The 18236-nt window shown below is 45.1% G+C and overlaps 1 protein-coding gene across 1 annotated transcript; it reads left to right on the top strand.

Moving 5' to 3' along the window:
• The first annotated feature begins 771 nt into the window (after positions 1–771).
• Positions 772–18198, top strand: LOC6617255 (protein expanded). The gene is made up of 6 exons (XM_002041546.2): positions 772–1649; positions 7699–7835; positions 7902–8047; positions 12627–12706; positions 12771–16131; positions 16193–18198. Exons 2-6 carry the CDS (start codon positions 7744–7746, stop codon positions 16789–16791), a joined length of 4278 nt encoding a protein of 1425 aa, XP_002041582.1. The 5' UTR covers positions 772–1649; positions 7699–7743; the 3' UTR covers positions 16792–18198.
• Positions 18199–18236: the final 38 nt, after the last annotated feature.

Here is an 18236-nt window from a genome sequence, read left to right on the forward strand (position 1 = left end):
TCACATTATGCTGAGGAATGCGCCCAAGTGACGATATCGTAGCAGCAGAGGACGCCGATAGAGGCAGAGTCTTCAGACCCTCAAGATCCGATTCTCCCTCGTCCAGTGTATCTGTATCTGGAGTTCTACCCAGAGAGTTTATTTATAAGATAGTCGCATCGATAGCGAGCGCAGGGATACTGAAAGCTAGATTCGAATCTAACAGGCTTCCGCCATAGTTTTGCAAAAAGTGAATGCCAAAAGATAGAACTAATAATGTAGGAATAAGATAGTAAATAAACTACAAGACAGCTTTTGATAAAGCAGAATTAGAAAATAAGGTACCTTTGTAGAAATCTTAATATTTTAAAGGTTAGTTTTTCCAGCTGCCTTCAGATTCCACTGAGATGCATTTTACTTAAATCTGCTATCCTAACAGGGTATCCTTTCAGCCCTTGAGAATCGGAATCGTCGTCTCGCAAGATAAACCAAACCATTGGAATTCCACTACTCACACGGACGCACACACTATGTAGCTGGCTACTGGGATTCTCCTTTGAAGTTTGTTTTTCTTTTATTGCTTATTCCTATTTACATTTTCGTAGCCGTTGTTATTGTTGTTGTTGTTGTCGTCATCGGGTTTGTGTATCGTTGTGTGCGCTTCTTTCGAATTCGAATTCTCTCTTCGGCTCTCTGTTCGTTAAACGCGGCTTCGTTAAGTTTTAACGAAATCTCAACTCGATCTTCGGTGTGTTCGGTTTCGCTGCGCAGGGGCAAAATCAGTATATCGCTAAACGTCAACGGTAACCGAACAGATCGTCGGGACAGCAAAGCATGTGCTTTCCACTGGGAAATATGAATTCGGTTTAATGAATTTATTCGAGACCTAACATTCGGAAAAGGTGTTTTGCAGTTCTTAAATGCACACCAGCTCGCCCAGACACACACACACACACACAGTGCTACACAGATTCAGTTGCTTAAAGTGAAGTTCGGTTTTCACTGAAACAAAAACAGCGCGCTTCGTTTTCGCACTCGCCTAAATTACAAAAGTGATTTTTGTTGGTGTTGGTGCAACTAGTTCTGATTTTGGGAAAACGCGCCTTAAAACCACGAAAATATCTACGACTAGTAGTGTAAAAAAGCTGAAGTCAACTCCGAAAAGTTGGTGTTGGTCAAAAAGAAAAAATTCAGCCGCAACAACAACTGGCCACTGGAAACTACAACTACAACAAATAAAGCAGTCAGCAACAGCAAAAACAACAACCCAGCAAACGGCATTCTTTCGCGCAACAACAACGACTCCACGCACACAGATACTCGCAGTTGCGATCGCCCGCGTGTGCAAGTGTGCTGGTGTTAGTGAGTTTTGATTAAAGTATGTGCGACGCTGGAATGCGACCCGATCGCTGTTGACTGCGCAGTCGCAGCGCGCGTCGTGGAAGTGGAAGAGGTCAGAAAGTAACAACAACGAAACGAAAATTTTACTGTTAGGCACTTATCGATAGCCAAATCGATAGATCGGTTCCAGAGTGCACGAATAGTGAGCTTAAGTTAAACAAAACTAGCAAACCAAAATTAAAAAGCCAGTTATTGTGGATTACGCGAGACAGAAGCAGATACAGATACAGATACAGCATTAACAATGCCGACTTCTGCAGCGGCTTAAGGTAAGAAAAGGACAGATACACGTGCAGATATAGAGTGGTGTACCCATATGGGGCCATTTCCCCGGAATTTTAATGACTCCCTGAAAACGGCAAACAAAACAAATGCCAGCAAATTTCTTATCTGTCAACCATAAAATCGCCAACGTCCAACGATTGTTTAACATTTCGTTGTTGTCGCCAGCTTTTTTTTTTTAATTTTTTTTGCGTCCCGCTAAGAGTCGAAAATCCAGCGAATTGTGCAATTAACCCATTTCGGGCCATGGAATATCAAATGTCAGTCAAACTTGACACTCTACGGAGCGTATATTGAAATGGGGAAGCTGTTTAGAGTAATATTTTGTCATTTAAATATGCACATTCATATGTACATATGACCGACTTTTTAAATACCGGTCACATTTAATTAATTAGTTTTGACATTTTCTGTGTGGCCCCAACGTATCTTCGATTTCATGAGTTCTGTGGCTCCGATTAACAGGCTACTTAAACGGTTGTCAAAACGATCAACGGCGATGCAATTAAGTGAAAATCGAAGCTCCACCGAGTTCTATTGTTATTCCCGGGTTTGGAATTTCAACCGTCCATCGGGATCCCTGGAACAGTTGCTGAAATCAGAAACCGCCTGGCAATCAGACATCTTGAATGTATATCAGCGAAAGATAAACAAGCCGGTGAAAACACACGCTTTGGGTATCAGTCGACAAGCTTTAAGCGGTTAAACGCTAATCGTTAAACGATTTTGCCACCAGGCAATCATATACATATGGGTAACTGTATCTGCAAACAGACGTATCTATATCTCGCCAAGTACACATGTATTCCCCGGATCGTAGTTGTAGTTCGCTTGTGGTTTTTTCCACAAGCATCTCCATCCACATCTCCATCTCCGTGCGTATCTCCACATCCACATCACACTTGACCTCAGGCAATGGGCTTTTGCATTGAAGCTGACAACAGCAACAGCAATGATCATACAAACTCAAAATATTAATTTCGTAAACCGAAATTCCTGCACGCAGTTGATATGCGTGTGCGAGCATTCCCATTGCCTCGAACAATTCAGGCAATTAAAATGTACAACAAATTAAACAAATTTCGAATGACAATCGGAGTCGAGGCTGGCTCAGAGATATAGAGGATACACTAATGAACGACCTTCGAGGATTAAAATATTTACTTATCTCTAAGCTCGTACAGAAATATTTTTTCAACAACCTATTGCCAGAAAGCAAGCCTGACTACTAAGAACTGGTCGAAAGAATTACTTTAGCCATAATCAAAATTATAATAACTTTATGCACCTTAAAGTTTAGAATTCTTGGTTCAAGATACCCTGTATGGACTGCTAATTTTTCTACGGTATTATGGCAGCATAGTTTCGCACGCCTCCGATTTGGCATGCGGCACACGTTGCGGCTTCTTTTTTTTGTATCTTGCTGTTTGCTGCTCTCATTGTGGAGGCCATCGCCTCCGCCACCGTTACCACCTTCGTTCGCCCAGTTGGGCATTTCGCGTCTGCGGGGTGTGCGATGTGGTGGTGCCTAGCCAACTGAAGCCGAGCGACGACGTGTGGGCTGCTTTCTTTTGGCCCACTCCGCCCTGGCTGCTCCTCACAGCTATCCAGCCAACCGAGCAAGCGACCATTTTCATTATTATCATCGGCGGTCGGCGGGGACATTTCACGCATTTCAAAGACATCAAATTGTTTGGCCATAACTGGCACAACAAGTGGAATTCCGCAGCTCGGAATTCGGCATTTGCCGCTTTGCTGTTTTGTTTTTCAGTCGCTTGTTCCCTGATTTCTGTTTTCTCCTATTCGATATTCGCAGTTTGGCAAAGAGACGACGAGTTATTTGCCGATTTTATGGCACACTAAACCCAACATAGTTATATTTGTTCCACGTCGCTTTCATAATCGCTTGCGATGATTTCAATTCAAAACAATATATATTATCTAAATAAATCTTTAAAGGTGTCTGGGGTTTGCAAATTTGAAAAACGTGTGCTTCATGAGGTACACCCAAATTGATGACTCTTTACATAATTTGCGTCATTAGGCAATTGCAACAATCGTTCCGAAAATGGGCATTTCGGGGACTTTTTATCAGAGGCAGAGCCAGAGGCTGAGGCACACCCCTTTCGGAATACCACTTGTGGGCCCCGTTTTGAATGACGCGCATCCGCCGCGTTGGCCAGCGTGTGAAAATGCCAGCAAACAGATCCGAACTGAACTATTTCTGGCCGTACCATTGACGGCAGTTGCCGTTCTATCGGTAATTAAAAGGCCCAGACTCACGTAGAACCCGCTCCGGCTTTAAGTCCATTCCGGTCTCGGCAGTCCAACTCATGAGCAAAATATTCCACGTCAAAAGTTACCGCTCGCCGATCCGATCGTCATTCATTAGTTGGCGAGCTGAGAGCGCTCGAAACACTTTCAATAAAATGCGAATCGAGTTTGAGAGGCGCGCGGTACGCGAGCACTTACCGCAGACTCAACAGATCGCCTCGCCATTTTCTCAAAGAAGTCAAGACTGTGAAGAATGCTGAGGGATCTTTCCGTGGAGTGTGTGGGTTGAAACGGGCTTCTCATACGCTTTCGCTGAAGAAAGATAAAGAGGTAGATAGATAGTCAGGGCTACATGCTAAATCCAGTTTCGAGTTTAGAACTGAGGGCTTTTCGAAGTTATGCGTGATATGATGTTATCCATTTTGACTACTTCCCATCGGAGCCTAAGAGCGGTTGGATGGACTTGTATGAAATTGTTGAATACATTTTTTTTTAGGTGAATAAAGACATTTACAAGTGTATCCCCGAGTTAGCGATCCAGCTTGGTGATCTCTGAGATCTCTATAGAGCCAATTTGATTCGCATTCCTCGCTGCGCGATCTTACGACCGCTTGCGCTGCCATGTTTATTGATCTGCTCAATGCGCACTCGCATTCCGCGCTGAAATCCATATGGATATTTTCAATTTCTGATTCGTTCAGCATTTCAATGGGCCTGCACATGCGGTTGAAACGTTTATCGTAGTCTCGACTCTATAGGTCTCGGTTCCGGCTCCTCCGCCTGCCCCGCCTGCCCCACGATACGTAGTTCTTTGGACCTCTCTGAGGTCTGGGGTCTGGGGTCTGATCGATCGAATCGATCGTTCGACTTTGGCGATTGTTGGAACTCGCTTGACAAACACACGCCCCGAATGAGCTCAGTGCATTGGCATGTGCAGTTGACATAGTAGTCGGTCGTTCACAGGGAGAAAAGAAAACCGAAATAAATATTAAAGTTCTTTATTTTCTTATGGAACCTATCAACAACAACAACGCGTTTAGATGACTGTATAGCTAGGAACGAACTAGAGGTATAATTTTTTTTATATAATATACTTTCAAATTAAATAAAATTCGTATATTAAATGCTTAACTTTTTACAGTGCTTTCTGTGCTTAGTTGCTGTCGCAGCACAACGTGGCGTATGCGGAACGTCTCTGTTGCTCAGTCACCGACTTAGTTCTCTGCTTTTTGCTCTCTTTACCCCTTTGGCATTCGCTTAGCCAGCAGAAAAGCATTCACTGCTGGCGCTTGCGCCATTTAATTGACTTTGATCGCGGCAGAGCCCGTGAGATCTATTGCTCCAGGCGGCATCTGCCCCCACTGCCTCCCTGTGCTCCATCAGTGCCTGCATTCCAAGCTCTCTCGGAAAGCCGACCTACTCGCGGAGCTCCAAACATCCCCCCCCGCTGGACACCTTCACCCCTCGCTTAATCATAAACAAAATATTTATTGCCATTTGCTAATTGCTGATTAGCGTGTCTCTTGCGGTCGCTCAGCTCCACTTGGCTCGCTTCTTTGCCTCGATTTTAATTGCCAGCAGTGCACGGTGAAAATTTGGATACTCGTTTTATACCGAAATGTTAAAAATCTTACACTTCTTTTATTTTTGACAAGACAATATTTTTCTCTCTGCTAAAACCCCCAACTCGTAGTTTGCTATAATAATTAGATTTGCCACGGCTTTTCTTTGCTTCCCGCTCTTGTTAGCCAATGGAATGCGGATGATTTTCAATGATTGAAATTTTTAAACACCACGAATTTGTTTGAATTTTTAATTAAATCGCATTCGTTGACTCATCCTCAAAGAAATCTCGATCCCACATATGTTTTCGCCATTTTCGGATATGGGCTTTGTCGATTACATAATGACCGGCATTGTGGGGGTTCGAAATTGAAGCGAAGTGATTGCAGGGAGTTTTCTGCGAAGTAGTCTTTAGTGAAGAAGTAACATCTTAATAACTTTATGACAGAGCTATTACTTCCGCAGAAATCTCGCCAATCAGACAGCGTTCTCCTTGTTGCCATTAATGGTAGTTTTTGCATTAAAGCCGCCGTCGTTTCCTTCTCAGCTTCTATTCATTTCATGCAATCTGCTGACTAGCTTCCTTTTATTGTTATCGGAATTGATAAGAGGCCTTTGGCAAAGAAAATGAACTGTTTCCTCTTATTGTCTCTCTGAATTACATATCATTATGCCTAATTGACAAGGATAATTTTCTCGGTAATGGTAAAGATAATTTGTTTTATTATTTATAATGGGCACTTAATAATATTGTGCTAGAAATGTCATCAAACCCCCCCAAAAAAAACTTCAAAAGATAGTTATTAAGTTGACTCTCTGAAATATGTAATTGTTTTCGAAACCCTTTTTCTTGGCCAGTCACTCAACACCTGAGACTGAGTGATCGCTTAATCCAGTTCCTCTTGAGAGGTCAACAATGTAGTTTTTATGTTTATCCGTATAAATTCCTCGGTAATAAGTCAATCGCAGCACATTAGAGACCTGGAATTTCAATTCTCGTTTCGTAATCGTCTGCGATCGGTCATAAAGTGTGTGTCTGAGCCTGTTCTCCAGATCACCTTAGCCGGGTCCAAGGTGCGCATGGAAATCGGCTTATATATAATTGCTTTTGAAAAGCTTTTTTGGAGATATTCCCAGATATTCTTTGGTTTCTAATTTATGTCAAATGTGCTCTTTGATTGATGATCGCTCTTTGGTGGGGAGGTGGTGGTGGCGGAGGCATACCTCCGATCGGTCCGGTCGTATATTTATAAGTCAGGGCGGTTCTTCCAGCATCCGTCTCTCGGTCTATCTATGGTGTGGCATGCAGATGCCACTAACCCTCTCTATCGGCTCTCGAGTTCGACTCCGACTCTCGATTCGACTCTGAATAAATTTATTGAACATTCAAATTTATTAGACACAGAAAATGCGCCAATATTGAAATTTATGCGTCTCCGCCGGGTTGGTAGAAACTGTTGTCGCCGCTGCCGGCGCTCTATTCAAAAAAGTTGATTTGATTCGATTTGATTTTAATTTATGCACAAAATACTTTTCTTTCATCACGAGTCCAGTTTCGGTGTCTGTCTCCCTCTTAGCTCAGGCATTTGGAACTTTCTTTAACTGAATTTTAATAATTTTATGCGCAACGCATCAAGAGGGGGAGGGAGCTTGGCTGCCACGCACGCACCGCCATGAGTCCCCAGGTATTCACTATTCACTATTCAGTTTTCTGCCCAAGCCCAAGTCCCCTGCTCGCTAATCAAGTTTGTCGCCTGAGTCTTTCGTTATTGATTGGTGAAATTGTTCGGCAGTCGGTGAGTCCAAAAGAGGCGGGCGCCATCGCCATCGCCATTGCCATCTTCCGCCTTTCGTCTCCAACTCCGTCTGGGGCGGCTCCAGCGGCATCAATTTGCCTGAAAGAATGGTGCCTAACCGATCCGATCGAGTGGCAGCTTTATCGCATCTGATGAGCCAGAAATGCGGTTAGAAATGACGCGTTGGATGCGACAATTTCTCTTTGGAAAAATTCTAAAAAAAATCTATTAAAATAAGTTTTCTTACATATTTGTAGTAAAAAGTAATTGAATGCGTTTCAATTTGTATACTGTGCTACCACCACTCACTTGGCAAATTTACCAATTTGATCCTGCTATGTGGTTTAGTTTCTTTATTCATCTATACAGATATTAATCTTTGTTATTCTTTTACTTTTAATAGCAACGTATTTCGAACGCGCGCGCTGTATACGGAAAATGATGCAGCATGCGAGCATTTTGCACCGTCAGCGCGCCTTTGGAAGTATGCGCGTCCTCAGCCGAGCAACTATCACCAGGCTCGCGATTCCTGGCCCTGAGGTGAGTGTTTAATGCGGAAAGGCCGCCCAAAAATGGTGTTGCTTAATTTTGTGTGGAATTTTGCAGACTTCTGGGGCAGCAGCAGCCGAAAACCTTGTACTTCCTAGTCGATGCCAAGAGTCGAGTTCGAGAGGTCTACACACAGACATGTCTGCACTTTGCCACGCAAGGGATGCTGGACACCGAACTCTTCGGTCTGGCTGTGCTCATAGGTAAGTCCAAGGCGGTTCTGGGAGGGGGTTTTAAGTCAGTTGCGTCCAGTTTGTTTCCGAGTTGTGGAGTAGCCAAATGCCAGCGATAAGGCATGAAAAATACAACTAATAAACATAAACCAGTCCGCTCTAAAAGCTGCTCATCATCATCAGCAGCAGCAGCAGCGGCAGAGGACTCAGCCTCCATCCTCCTTTCTGGCCAAAGCGATCTGCCAAAACACATAAAAATACCAACACAGCGGAGCAACACAAAAAATGGCACATAAAACGAACAAAAAGGCAGGGAACGCGTCGCCTTCATGGCGAACAAACAATTTCAGGAATACAGAAGAGGGGCTCAGCAAAGGAGCAGCCGTTGAGCTGCAGATGCAGGGGACCAGACACAAGACGCGTGTTCAGTAATTCAGGTAGCCGTCGCGCGTTGCATTAACACAAACGAATCGAACGACAGCCACGGAGGATGGAGTTTCGAGGATGGAAGATGGAAAAAGGAGGATTGAGGATGGAGGAGCCCAGAGCTCCGGAGTCTGAGCTGAAACCTGGGGAACAAGCAGACAACGTCTTTGGCATTGGCCACAGATATATGTGTTCTCCAAAGACCCACAAGCAACCCAAAAACGGGGAAACGAGGGGCACGGGGAGAAGCAAACAAGAAAGGAGAGAGGAATTTGATTATCTGGTAATCGAAGTTCTCTTACTCTTAAAGGGAAAAGTATATTAATTACTGTACAAAAGAAAGATTTTTATCGTTTATTTCAAACGCCACGCAAAATGTCTCCTGTTTAACTGGTGCAGAAACATCGAATAGCCTAGGAAGGTTATTGTTATTTAACGCAATGACTATTCCTGTATACCCTTAATTTTGTTATACGATGTTAGAGCAAAAGCCCAAGAACACAACACGTAAATTTTCGAAGCTGGTTGGCTTGGCATCAATTTCTCGGCAGGAGGCAGGGGAGCGTTGAAGTTGCCACAACATCTTCAGCTAAGAATTTGGTATGCAGCCTGAAGCCGGAGTCGCTGCCGAAGCTGTAGATGCAGCTTTAACTGAATATGAGGATCGGGCTGGGCATGCCAACGTCCTCGCCTCGCAGAGGATTCCTCAGGCGCAACTATGAAATTGGCAGTTTGCATTCTGCTTTCGTGTGTGCGCTGGTGCTTGGGTTTGTGGCCAAGGATTCCTGCCAATGTCGGTGGACGGTGTATCTGTGATTGGTATGCGGCTATATATTATTGTTGTTCTTCTGGCCTGGACTTAGGTATGTTTTCGAAACCCAATCCCTCTCCCAGAGTACATATATTCACCAAACTTTAAAGATAGGTACATCGAATATTATTATCGAAATCAATCATTGAATAGGTATTTATACTAAAGGAAGAAATTTACCGGCTATTTACTGTTTGCCGACTTATCCTGGAATACTTCGTATAGCTAGTCCTTTAGTCCTTCCATATTTCCGAGTTCGTTGCTATGGTCTTTCGATATTTCCCTCAAAAAGAAGCAAAAGAGGGTCACAATTAAGTTGCGTCTGCTCTTTTGCTTTTAAAGGTGATGGAAATGAATTTACATTTTATGGCCGCCCAGTGTCAATAAATTGCATATTCATGCAAATTTAAGCTGCTCCTTGGAATCGCAGCACTTTAAGTGGCACTGGGCCGATGGCCATTTGGCAACATTGTCATCCAGTGGTCATCTACCAAGCGACATTCTCCCCTTTTGGTGTTATTTTTAGGCTGTCGCATTGCTTGAATTCCACTCCCCAGCCGCATTCCGGGCCAGAGAAGCACATTTTTCGTTCCCCCTTGGCTGCGGGCTCATGATTTTCCCCACCCTTTTTTGTGGAGCCCCACCCCCTTTGTAGATGAAATCTGTAGACCAGCATTTTCTTTTCCATTTAATGTTAATGGCTCATAATCATTATTATACGGCGTTGGCTGTTTCGTCTTCGTCTTCAATCTTTGGACGTGAACACTCGGCCTTGCATCGGCTGTCCATCCCCTGATCCTCTGGAGCTGCCTCCTCTCCTCTTCGGGCTGCGTGCATCTGATAACATCGGAAATTAAAATTCTTTTGGTTTTACGTTTTTTTTTTTCGTCTTTCGTTCTTCTTTTCCTTAGCCAGTTTCGATGCACAGACACACACATAAATTTATGTTGCTGCCCATTCTTAGGATACCCTGTAGACACCACATCCACCTTCCCGGGTATATCCGAAGTTGGGAATTTACAAATATTTTATATTTTGTTTTTATAAACTTATAGCACTTTTTGGGCTTTTAACTTATAAAGAACTTTATATTCTCTAGCATTCTATCGTTATAAATTAATATATTAATAATTCACAGGCCACATCTAGCTTATTGGCTCCCAGAGGATACATGAAATTAAAACAAAACCATTACAAGTTTAGTGTAATTTGTAAACACAATGGGCATAAGTTTTAATTAGCATTAACGATGACGTGGCCAAGATCTGACTTAATATCAAATGGACCACGTCATTAATTCATGAATACCGTCTCTGGGACGTAGATTTCCTACGAATTGGAATTTTATATTAAATTCGATATTGTCAATATTTTTATGAAGTAAATTTTGTGTTCACCTTAGCATATTTAGTCATTTGGTCAAAGCCAGGAGTAGTTTTTCGTTTAGTTTCGCCTGCGGAATTTTTTATTTATTTTTTTTTTTTTGGTTATTATGGCCACTCCAGCTCGGACTGCAGCCTTCTTGAAAATAAATCTGAATCTGAAGAATTCCAAGCCATGGCATGGCATTGGGCGCAGCTGTCCCTGACTGCGTCTCGTTCTCTTTCTCCATCTTCAACTTAAGACTGCATCTCCTGCCCCCACCTCCTCCCCATTCTCCTGCCATTACCTCAGGAATTCCTCTGCTTGATGAGCCTTGCCCCTGCTCCTGCCTCTGCCTTGCCAGCTGCCTCTGCTTTTGAGGCTGTAATTTGTGTTGCATGTGTTTCAAATTGAAGATTTATTTCGCTGCCCCTCGAAACCCTCCTCCAAAAACAGAGTGCGTGCGTGTTAATTGTGAGCGTTGAGGAATGCGATGGAAAATATGTTAATTATTAGGTTTTTGCCGTTGGGAGCGGGCAAGGTAGAATGGAACGCTGGGATTGCGTGAGGATCCATCACATCAGGCCGCCGTAGACGAGTGGCTTCCCGAGATCCGCCTGTTTTGGCCCTAACACCTGCCCGCAGCTCGTAGAATACCAGGATTCCGATACGTGCACAAGAACGAATTCCATTGGAGAGCCTTTGGCCGAAAACTTCTGGAGTGGAGTGAAATTTGAATGCGAAAAGAAATCGCTTTGAGTTTCGAGACTGGAGTCTAAAAACTGCGGCTAAAAACCGAACGACTTGGGTTTCAGCTGCCTCTTTTTTCCAGCGCTGCTTACCTGTCTTTCTACCTGTTTTTTCCTCTTTCTCTCCGGGTTTTATTCGATGCTGCGTTTTGGGCTTGGTATGCAACACTCGCTCTCGCCTCGACTCCGTTTCTACACTGTGCAAAAGAAATGGGTCTTCTCGTAAATCCAAATAAACTTAACATCGCTCTATGCTATGGGAGAAGTTTCCCTTCCCAGAACAAACTTAGTGGGTGATTAGGTTTGGCAACAAAATATTTTCCTAGTATTCCCTAATCATTTTTTTGAGTGATCCAAACTCGAAGAGCTCTACTCCCCTGGCCATCCACTTGTTGCCACTTCCATTCCAGCTTTGCGTCCACGACGTCGTCATTGATAGGCACTTATTCGGCCGCTGATGATTATTATGATATTGTAGCTGCTGCTGCTGTGTTGTGGACTCGATGCTGAGGTGCCTCTATTCCATGGCCTCCTTCAACCTGCCTGCCTGCTTTTTTCATAATTATTATTTTTCATCTTCCTGCTCTTCATTTTGTATGCAGGAATTCCAATTTTTCGTTCGATGAAGTGTGTGTTGATTTCGCTGTTGTTTTTTCTCTGCCTTCTCGAGCACCGCCGACATCCCCTTGGGCCCTTCTGCTGGGCTCGGGTCGGAGCTATGTAGCCCCGTCCGGTACCGGTCTCGTCTTCGAGCATCAGGCAATGGGCCTCTGACAACCTGACGTGTCGTCATCATCATCGTCTTCATCTGCTGGAGTCTCTGACTCTTGTTGATGTCAATGGGTTGCTTGTTTATTGCCTGACAAACTGACAGAAGTCTGGTCGGGGTCTCGATCCGATTTGAGTCCGATTTGGGACGCAAGAGGAGCGCTCCCTCTTGCATAGCCGAAAGTTCATTTAAAATTTTGATTAGCGACCTTGGCGGCTGCGCGCCAAAAAGTTCCTTAGCCCAACCGGAAATTCAGCCATGGCATGGCATCCGACTTGACAAGTAATTTGATATTTCAATGAAAGCAGTTGTAGGTCTCTGTTTGGTTATTTATATATCCTTAATGAATGCATCTTTAAAAGCCTACGAAGTGTCGCTTTCAACTGTTAAAGACATTGAAATTAAAAAACATTTTCGATAGGAAGCAGACCCAAAATTTGACGAATTAAACATTTTTTATAATCAATCTCTCTCTTGTTTCGTTCGTTGCAGATGGCGAGTACATGTTCGCAGATCCCGAAAGCAAGCTCTCAAAATATGGCCCAAAGAGCTGGCGATCATCGCACACCCACGTAAATATTTATTAAAAAAGTAACTATCATGATGTGTTAAGTAATGCGGCATGTCTTTATTTAGGGGCTGGATGCCAACGGACGACCGCTCTTGGAGCTACACTTTCGCGTGCAGTTCTACATCGAGAGCCCGTTCATGCTGAAAGATGAGACGTCCCGCCATAATTACTACCTGCAGCTGCGCCACAACATCTTGCAGCGCGATTTGCCGAGGGAACAGGCGGAACAGGCACTGGTCTTCCTTGCTGGACTGGCTCTCCAGGCGGACCTCGGCGATGCTCCTCCGGGCTCGAGTAATTCCAAGGATGATTCAGGGGAGGAGACGTTGGCATCTCCTTCTAACGGAGGAAGAGGTCTGAGTGCCACCACTACATTACCCAAGATCAGCAAACGTGCCAATGAAAGGATGCTTAGACTCTCGACATATGTGGCGTCCACATCAAAGAGAGAAACAATACCATTGCCACCCACCCTGCCACCGAATGGAGCAGATTACTACCGGATCGAGGATTACCTACCCAGTGGACTGCACACTCCCTGGGCGAGAAGTGCAATGAGAGCCTGTCACCGGGAGCATTTGGGCATGGCCACAGCCGAGGCGGAGCTGCTATATATCCAACAGGCATGCAGTCTTCATGAAACAATCAATGCCCATACCTACAGGATGCGATTGGCCAAAAGCGAGCAGGGGTCTGGCAGTGCCTGGTTCGTGGTTTATGCCAAGGGAATCAAGATCCTGGGAGGAGAGTCTAACAACAGCTCTTCCAATCCCGAAACCACAACATTTCTGTGGCCGAATATCACGAAGCTCTCCTTCGAGCGGAAAAAGTTTGAAATTCGATCTGGAGAGAGCCGAATCACCCTGTACGCCGCATCCGATGAGAAAAATAAACTCTTATTGACCCTCTGTAAGGATACACATCAGTGGAGCATGAAACTGGCTGCCAGGCTAAAGGAGGTATCCAAACGCGAGGAGGAGGAGGCTGCCGAATCACAAAGGCTACATGCCAGTTACGCTTGTTCCAGAAGTCTGCTCTTGCCCTACAAAAGTAAAAACGAGCAGAGAATATCGGTTATCTCGAGTACCAGCTCAAACACAACCTCTGGAATAGTAAGTGACCGGGTGCACTCCGAAGACGAGCTGGAGATCATGATCAATACACCACCAGCACCCTTAGCTGCTCCGTCAACGGAAAGTTTGGCCTTGGCTCATCTTTTGGACAGACCCAGTGTGAGCAGACAAACTTCGAGCGTGGGTCAAATGTCTCTGAAGGATTTGGAAGAACAACTGGCTGCCTTGAGTGTGAGGCCACAAGACGCGAGCTCTAACGGGGCCACGATCGTCACGAACTCCTCTGTTCAGAAAAATTCCATGGGAACAACTGCCAATGATTCATCTACCGCCACTGATTCACCCAGTTCGCAGCATAACATCGGCTCTCAGTGTTCATCCACTTGTAGCACTGTGGTGGTAACATCTCCTGTAAATGGAGCAGGGTCTTCCTCGTCAGGTGCTCCCATACCTGTACACTCCACTTCATCCAGTTTGGAACTTGGCTTTAGTCACACCGCTCAAAACTCGGCCTTGAGCGAAACGAGTCCCGACGATTTTCTCTCCACATCGGCACGAGAAGAAACGGAGAGTGTATCGGGCGCATCTGGAGTTTATACATTGGCGCACGGAACTCCACCCACGGAAACCTCAGGCGTTTACACCATGCACAGCAGTGAGCTAACTGGACAATCATCGGAGATAGCCGAGTCGGAAAAGAGTTCGCACTACGGGATGTTCCAGCCCCAGAAACTAGACGAAGCCCACGTGCCACATCCTGATTCCGTAGATGGAAAAAAGAAAGAAGACTTCAGACCGAGATCGGATTCTAACGTCAGCACAGGGAGTTCCTTTAGAGGCGATGGCAGCGATCCAACAGACAACAAACATTCCTTGCTCTCCGCAGAAGAGTTGACCAATTTGATTGTGGGCAGGGGGACCTACCCCAGTCGCAAAACGGTATCTAGTAGCCTTCACTCGGACTGTGATTACGTGACGTTGCCGCTAGGAGATCAAGGAGAAGAGGAGGTAGACCAACCACCAGCACCACCGCCACCCTACAGTGCTAGGCATGAGAAAACTGGTCTATGTGGACCACCTATCGCCAAACCTATTCCTAAACCTATAGCTGTGGTAGCTCCCAAACCAGATTCACCGCCATGTAGTCCACCGGTACCGCCAGCACCACTTCCAGCTCCACCGCCGGCTATTCGACGAAGAGATCCACCGCCTTATTCCATCTCTAGCAAGCCCAGACCCACATCCCTGATATCTGTCAGTTCTTTGGCAAATCCGGCGCCCAGTGCTGCCGGCTCGATGAGTTCTTTAAAGTCCGAGGAGGTTACAGCCAGATTTATCACCACCAGGCCACAGATTAGTATTCTGAAAGCCCACACCAGTCTGATTCCCGATGGGGCCAAGCCAAGTTACGCGGCACCGCACCATTGTTCATCAGTTGCCTCCTCCAATGGATCGGTTTGCAGCCATCAGTTGAGTCAGCAATCGCTGCATAACTCCAACTATGCAGGCGGATCCCAGGCTTCACTGCACCATCATCACGTGCCGTCACACCACCGACATTCTGGATCGGCAGCCATTGGAATACCAATACCCTACGGTCTGCACAAGAGCACGGCTTCACTGCATCATCAGCAGTCATGTGTGCTACTACCGGTTATTAAACCTCGGCAGTTCCTGGCACCACCACCTCCCAGTTTGCCGCGACAGCCGCCACCACCGCCCCCACCGAATCACCACCATCTGGCGGGTCACCTTTACGGGAGGGAAATGGCTAAAAAACAATTGGAGCTCTACCAGCAGCAGCTTTACAGCGATGTGGATTACGTAATTTACCCCATTCAGGATCCAGCTGTAAGCCAGCAAGAGTATCTGGATGCCAAACAGGGATCCCTACTGGCGGCAATGGCCCAAGCAGCGCCACCCCCACCGCACCACCCATATCTGGCCATGCAGGTGTCGCCGGCGATTTACAGAAGCACCCCCTACCTGCCAGTGGCGCTGTCGACCCACTCACGATATGCCTCCACCCAAAATCTATCGGATACATATGTGCAGCTGCCCGGACCCGGTTACTCACCCCTGTACTCTCCTTCGATGGTCAGCCTATGCTCGTCGTATGAGCCTCCACCGCCGCCTCCCCTTCACCCGGCTGCTCTAGCAGCAGCTGCTGCGGCGGGGGCCAGCTCCTCGTCTTCCTCGATGTTTGCGCGATCGCGATCAGATGACAATATTCTGAACTCACTTGATTTGCTGCCCAAGGGAAAACGACTGCCACCGCCGCCACCACCACCGTATGTAAACAGACGGCTAAAGAAACCACCCATGCCGGCGCCCAGTGAAAAGCCACCTCCAAGTGAGTTATTACTTTAATTTCATATTCATTTCGACATCTTATTAATCTCTCCGCTTTTCAGTACCCTCTAAGCCAATTCCTAGCAGGATAAGCCCGATTCCACCACGAAAACCCCCCACGCTGAATCCGCATCATGCGAACTCACCGCTAACAAAGACCTCCAGCGGCGCCCAGTGGGCAGGTGAGCGTCCGAGACCTGACTTGGGTCTTGGTTTGGGATTGAACCGGGGAAACAACAGCATTTTGGCCCAGCTGCAGGCTTCAATGGCCCAGTCTCATGCCCAGGCACAGGCCCAAGCGCTGGACATTGCCCTTCTTCGGGAGAAGAGCAAGCATCTAGATCTGCCGCTGATCTCGGCGCTCTGCAACGATCGTTCCTTGCTGAAACAGACTAAGGTTGTTATAAATCCGAAGACTGGCCAGGAGATGCCCACTTCCAGTGCGCAGCCTTCAGGTGCCACCACAAATGGGGTTGCCAACTCCTCTGCCGGAACAGGAACCCTAAGCAAGGCCAGAAAAGGATCTACCGTAAGCCACCGTCATCCGCAGGACAAACTGCCGCCTTTACCTGTCCAACAATTGGCGGAGGCCAACAACTACGTGATCGATCCCGCTGTCATGATGAAGCAACAGCAGCAGCAGCACAACAAGACCAGCTAGACTCGACAAGCTAATTGGGAACCGGAACGGAAGTGGACATTGGGTCCAATACGACACTCTTCTCTCTAGTTCGATTGCTGTTCGAAGTGCTGATGTATGAGTGTGGCCAGGTGAAGAGCTAATTATGCGTTTGGAAATTTGCATAGATCGGGTGGTGTAACGTTATATAAATTCGATCACAGTGTTTCGAAGGGTAAAGATTCGCCGGGCACAAAAGGGTAAATGTAAACGAAAACCCACCGTGAGAAACCATTTGTCAGAACAGCAGAAACAGTAGCTATTTAGTAGAAACTAACATGCATTTAACTAACAAAGCCAGTTCTTTAGAAAACACACACTAGCAGGTCCACAACTTCAGATGGTAAAATACACTAGCCACTGAATCAACTGAATATCACAGAGTCAATACTTAAGCCTACAGGACGTGAGCAACTTAACCTCAAAATACACATTCAAATAATCAGAACCCAGTCTAGTCACTTAAGGGAATTGGTAACGTAACCACAGCAGAGACCACAATGACACACCATCGGAAATAGAGAGGAAGCTTATCAAAATGGGAAGCAACAATACTCAAGTATAAAATACGACCACTACCTAATTTACTAAACTGCATCGTAGATCTTTAGTCTTAGCTGCAAATACTTAGTTAGGCCAGAAATGCGAATACTTAAAACTAACTACTTCCGCCCAAACAACTGTGATTGATTTTTATTTAAACTTATACTAAATTTATAACTATTTTAGTCACCAAGAACAACGCAACATATACTATGCAAATTTTTTAGTACGTAGCAACGTCGCTCTTTATACACACACACACATACTCACAACGAATCGGGCCAGCGATAGAATCAAGTGAAAAGCATTCAAATCGGCTATGAAATGGTTTGAGATGGGTTTGCTTGCTCCCATCGCTGGACGAAGGGAACTAAAGAATTTCAAGAGTGCCTAGACTTGCCCTCCATCCCCACCATAGTAATAAGCGAGAGATGATTATGATTTATTTTTTGTATCCACTTTGTTTATTATTTTTTGTTCGATTATTAATCCCCCACTGTTTTTTGGATGTGTGAGTGTGCGTGCAAAAATTAATTTGAGTTTTTGATGGATGTCACAAATATTTGCGTAGATTTTTCTCGTATAAAAGTCTATGGCTAAATTGAGGAATGTGATCTTTGAGAAAATGTAAAATTTTTGCCATATATCTTACATATACACCAATATATATACATATATATAAATAAATATATATACGTATACAAATATTTTTATTTATTAATTTACAAAACAACATTTAAATAATGCATTTATAAAGCAAATCGTTAAAGCATCCAACAATCGTATACGATAAGTAAAAGTCCTGCAGAAAAGCATACAGAAATTGTAAAAACTATCTTTTCAAAATAAATGAAAATTCAAATAAAAACGTTAAAATAAAATGC

The sequence above is a fragment of the Drosophila sechellia genome, chromosome 2L (assembly GCF_004382195.2).
Source record: "Drosophila sechellia strain sech25 chromosome 2L, ASM438219v1, whole genome shotgun sequence".
In the NCBI taxonomy this organism is placed as follows: Eukaryota; Metazoa; Arthropoda; class Insecta; order Diptera; family Drosophilidae; genus Drosophila; species Drosophila sechellia.

Coding starts and splice junctions, on each gene's coding strand:
- LOC6617255 (XM_002041546.2), top strand. CDS start 7,744: ATGCGAGCATTTTGCACCGTCAGCGCGCCTTTGGAAGTATGCGCGTCC. Junction 8,048..12,626: donor CGGTCTGGCTGTGCTCATAG/GTAAGTCCAAGG, acceptor CGTTCGTTGCAG/ATGGCGAGTACATGTTCGCA. Junction 12,707..12,770: donor GGCGATCATCGCACACCCAC/GTAAATATTTAT, acceptor GTCTTTATTTAG/GGGCTGGATGCCAACGGACG.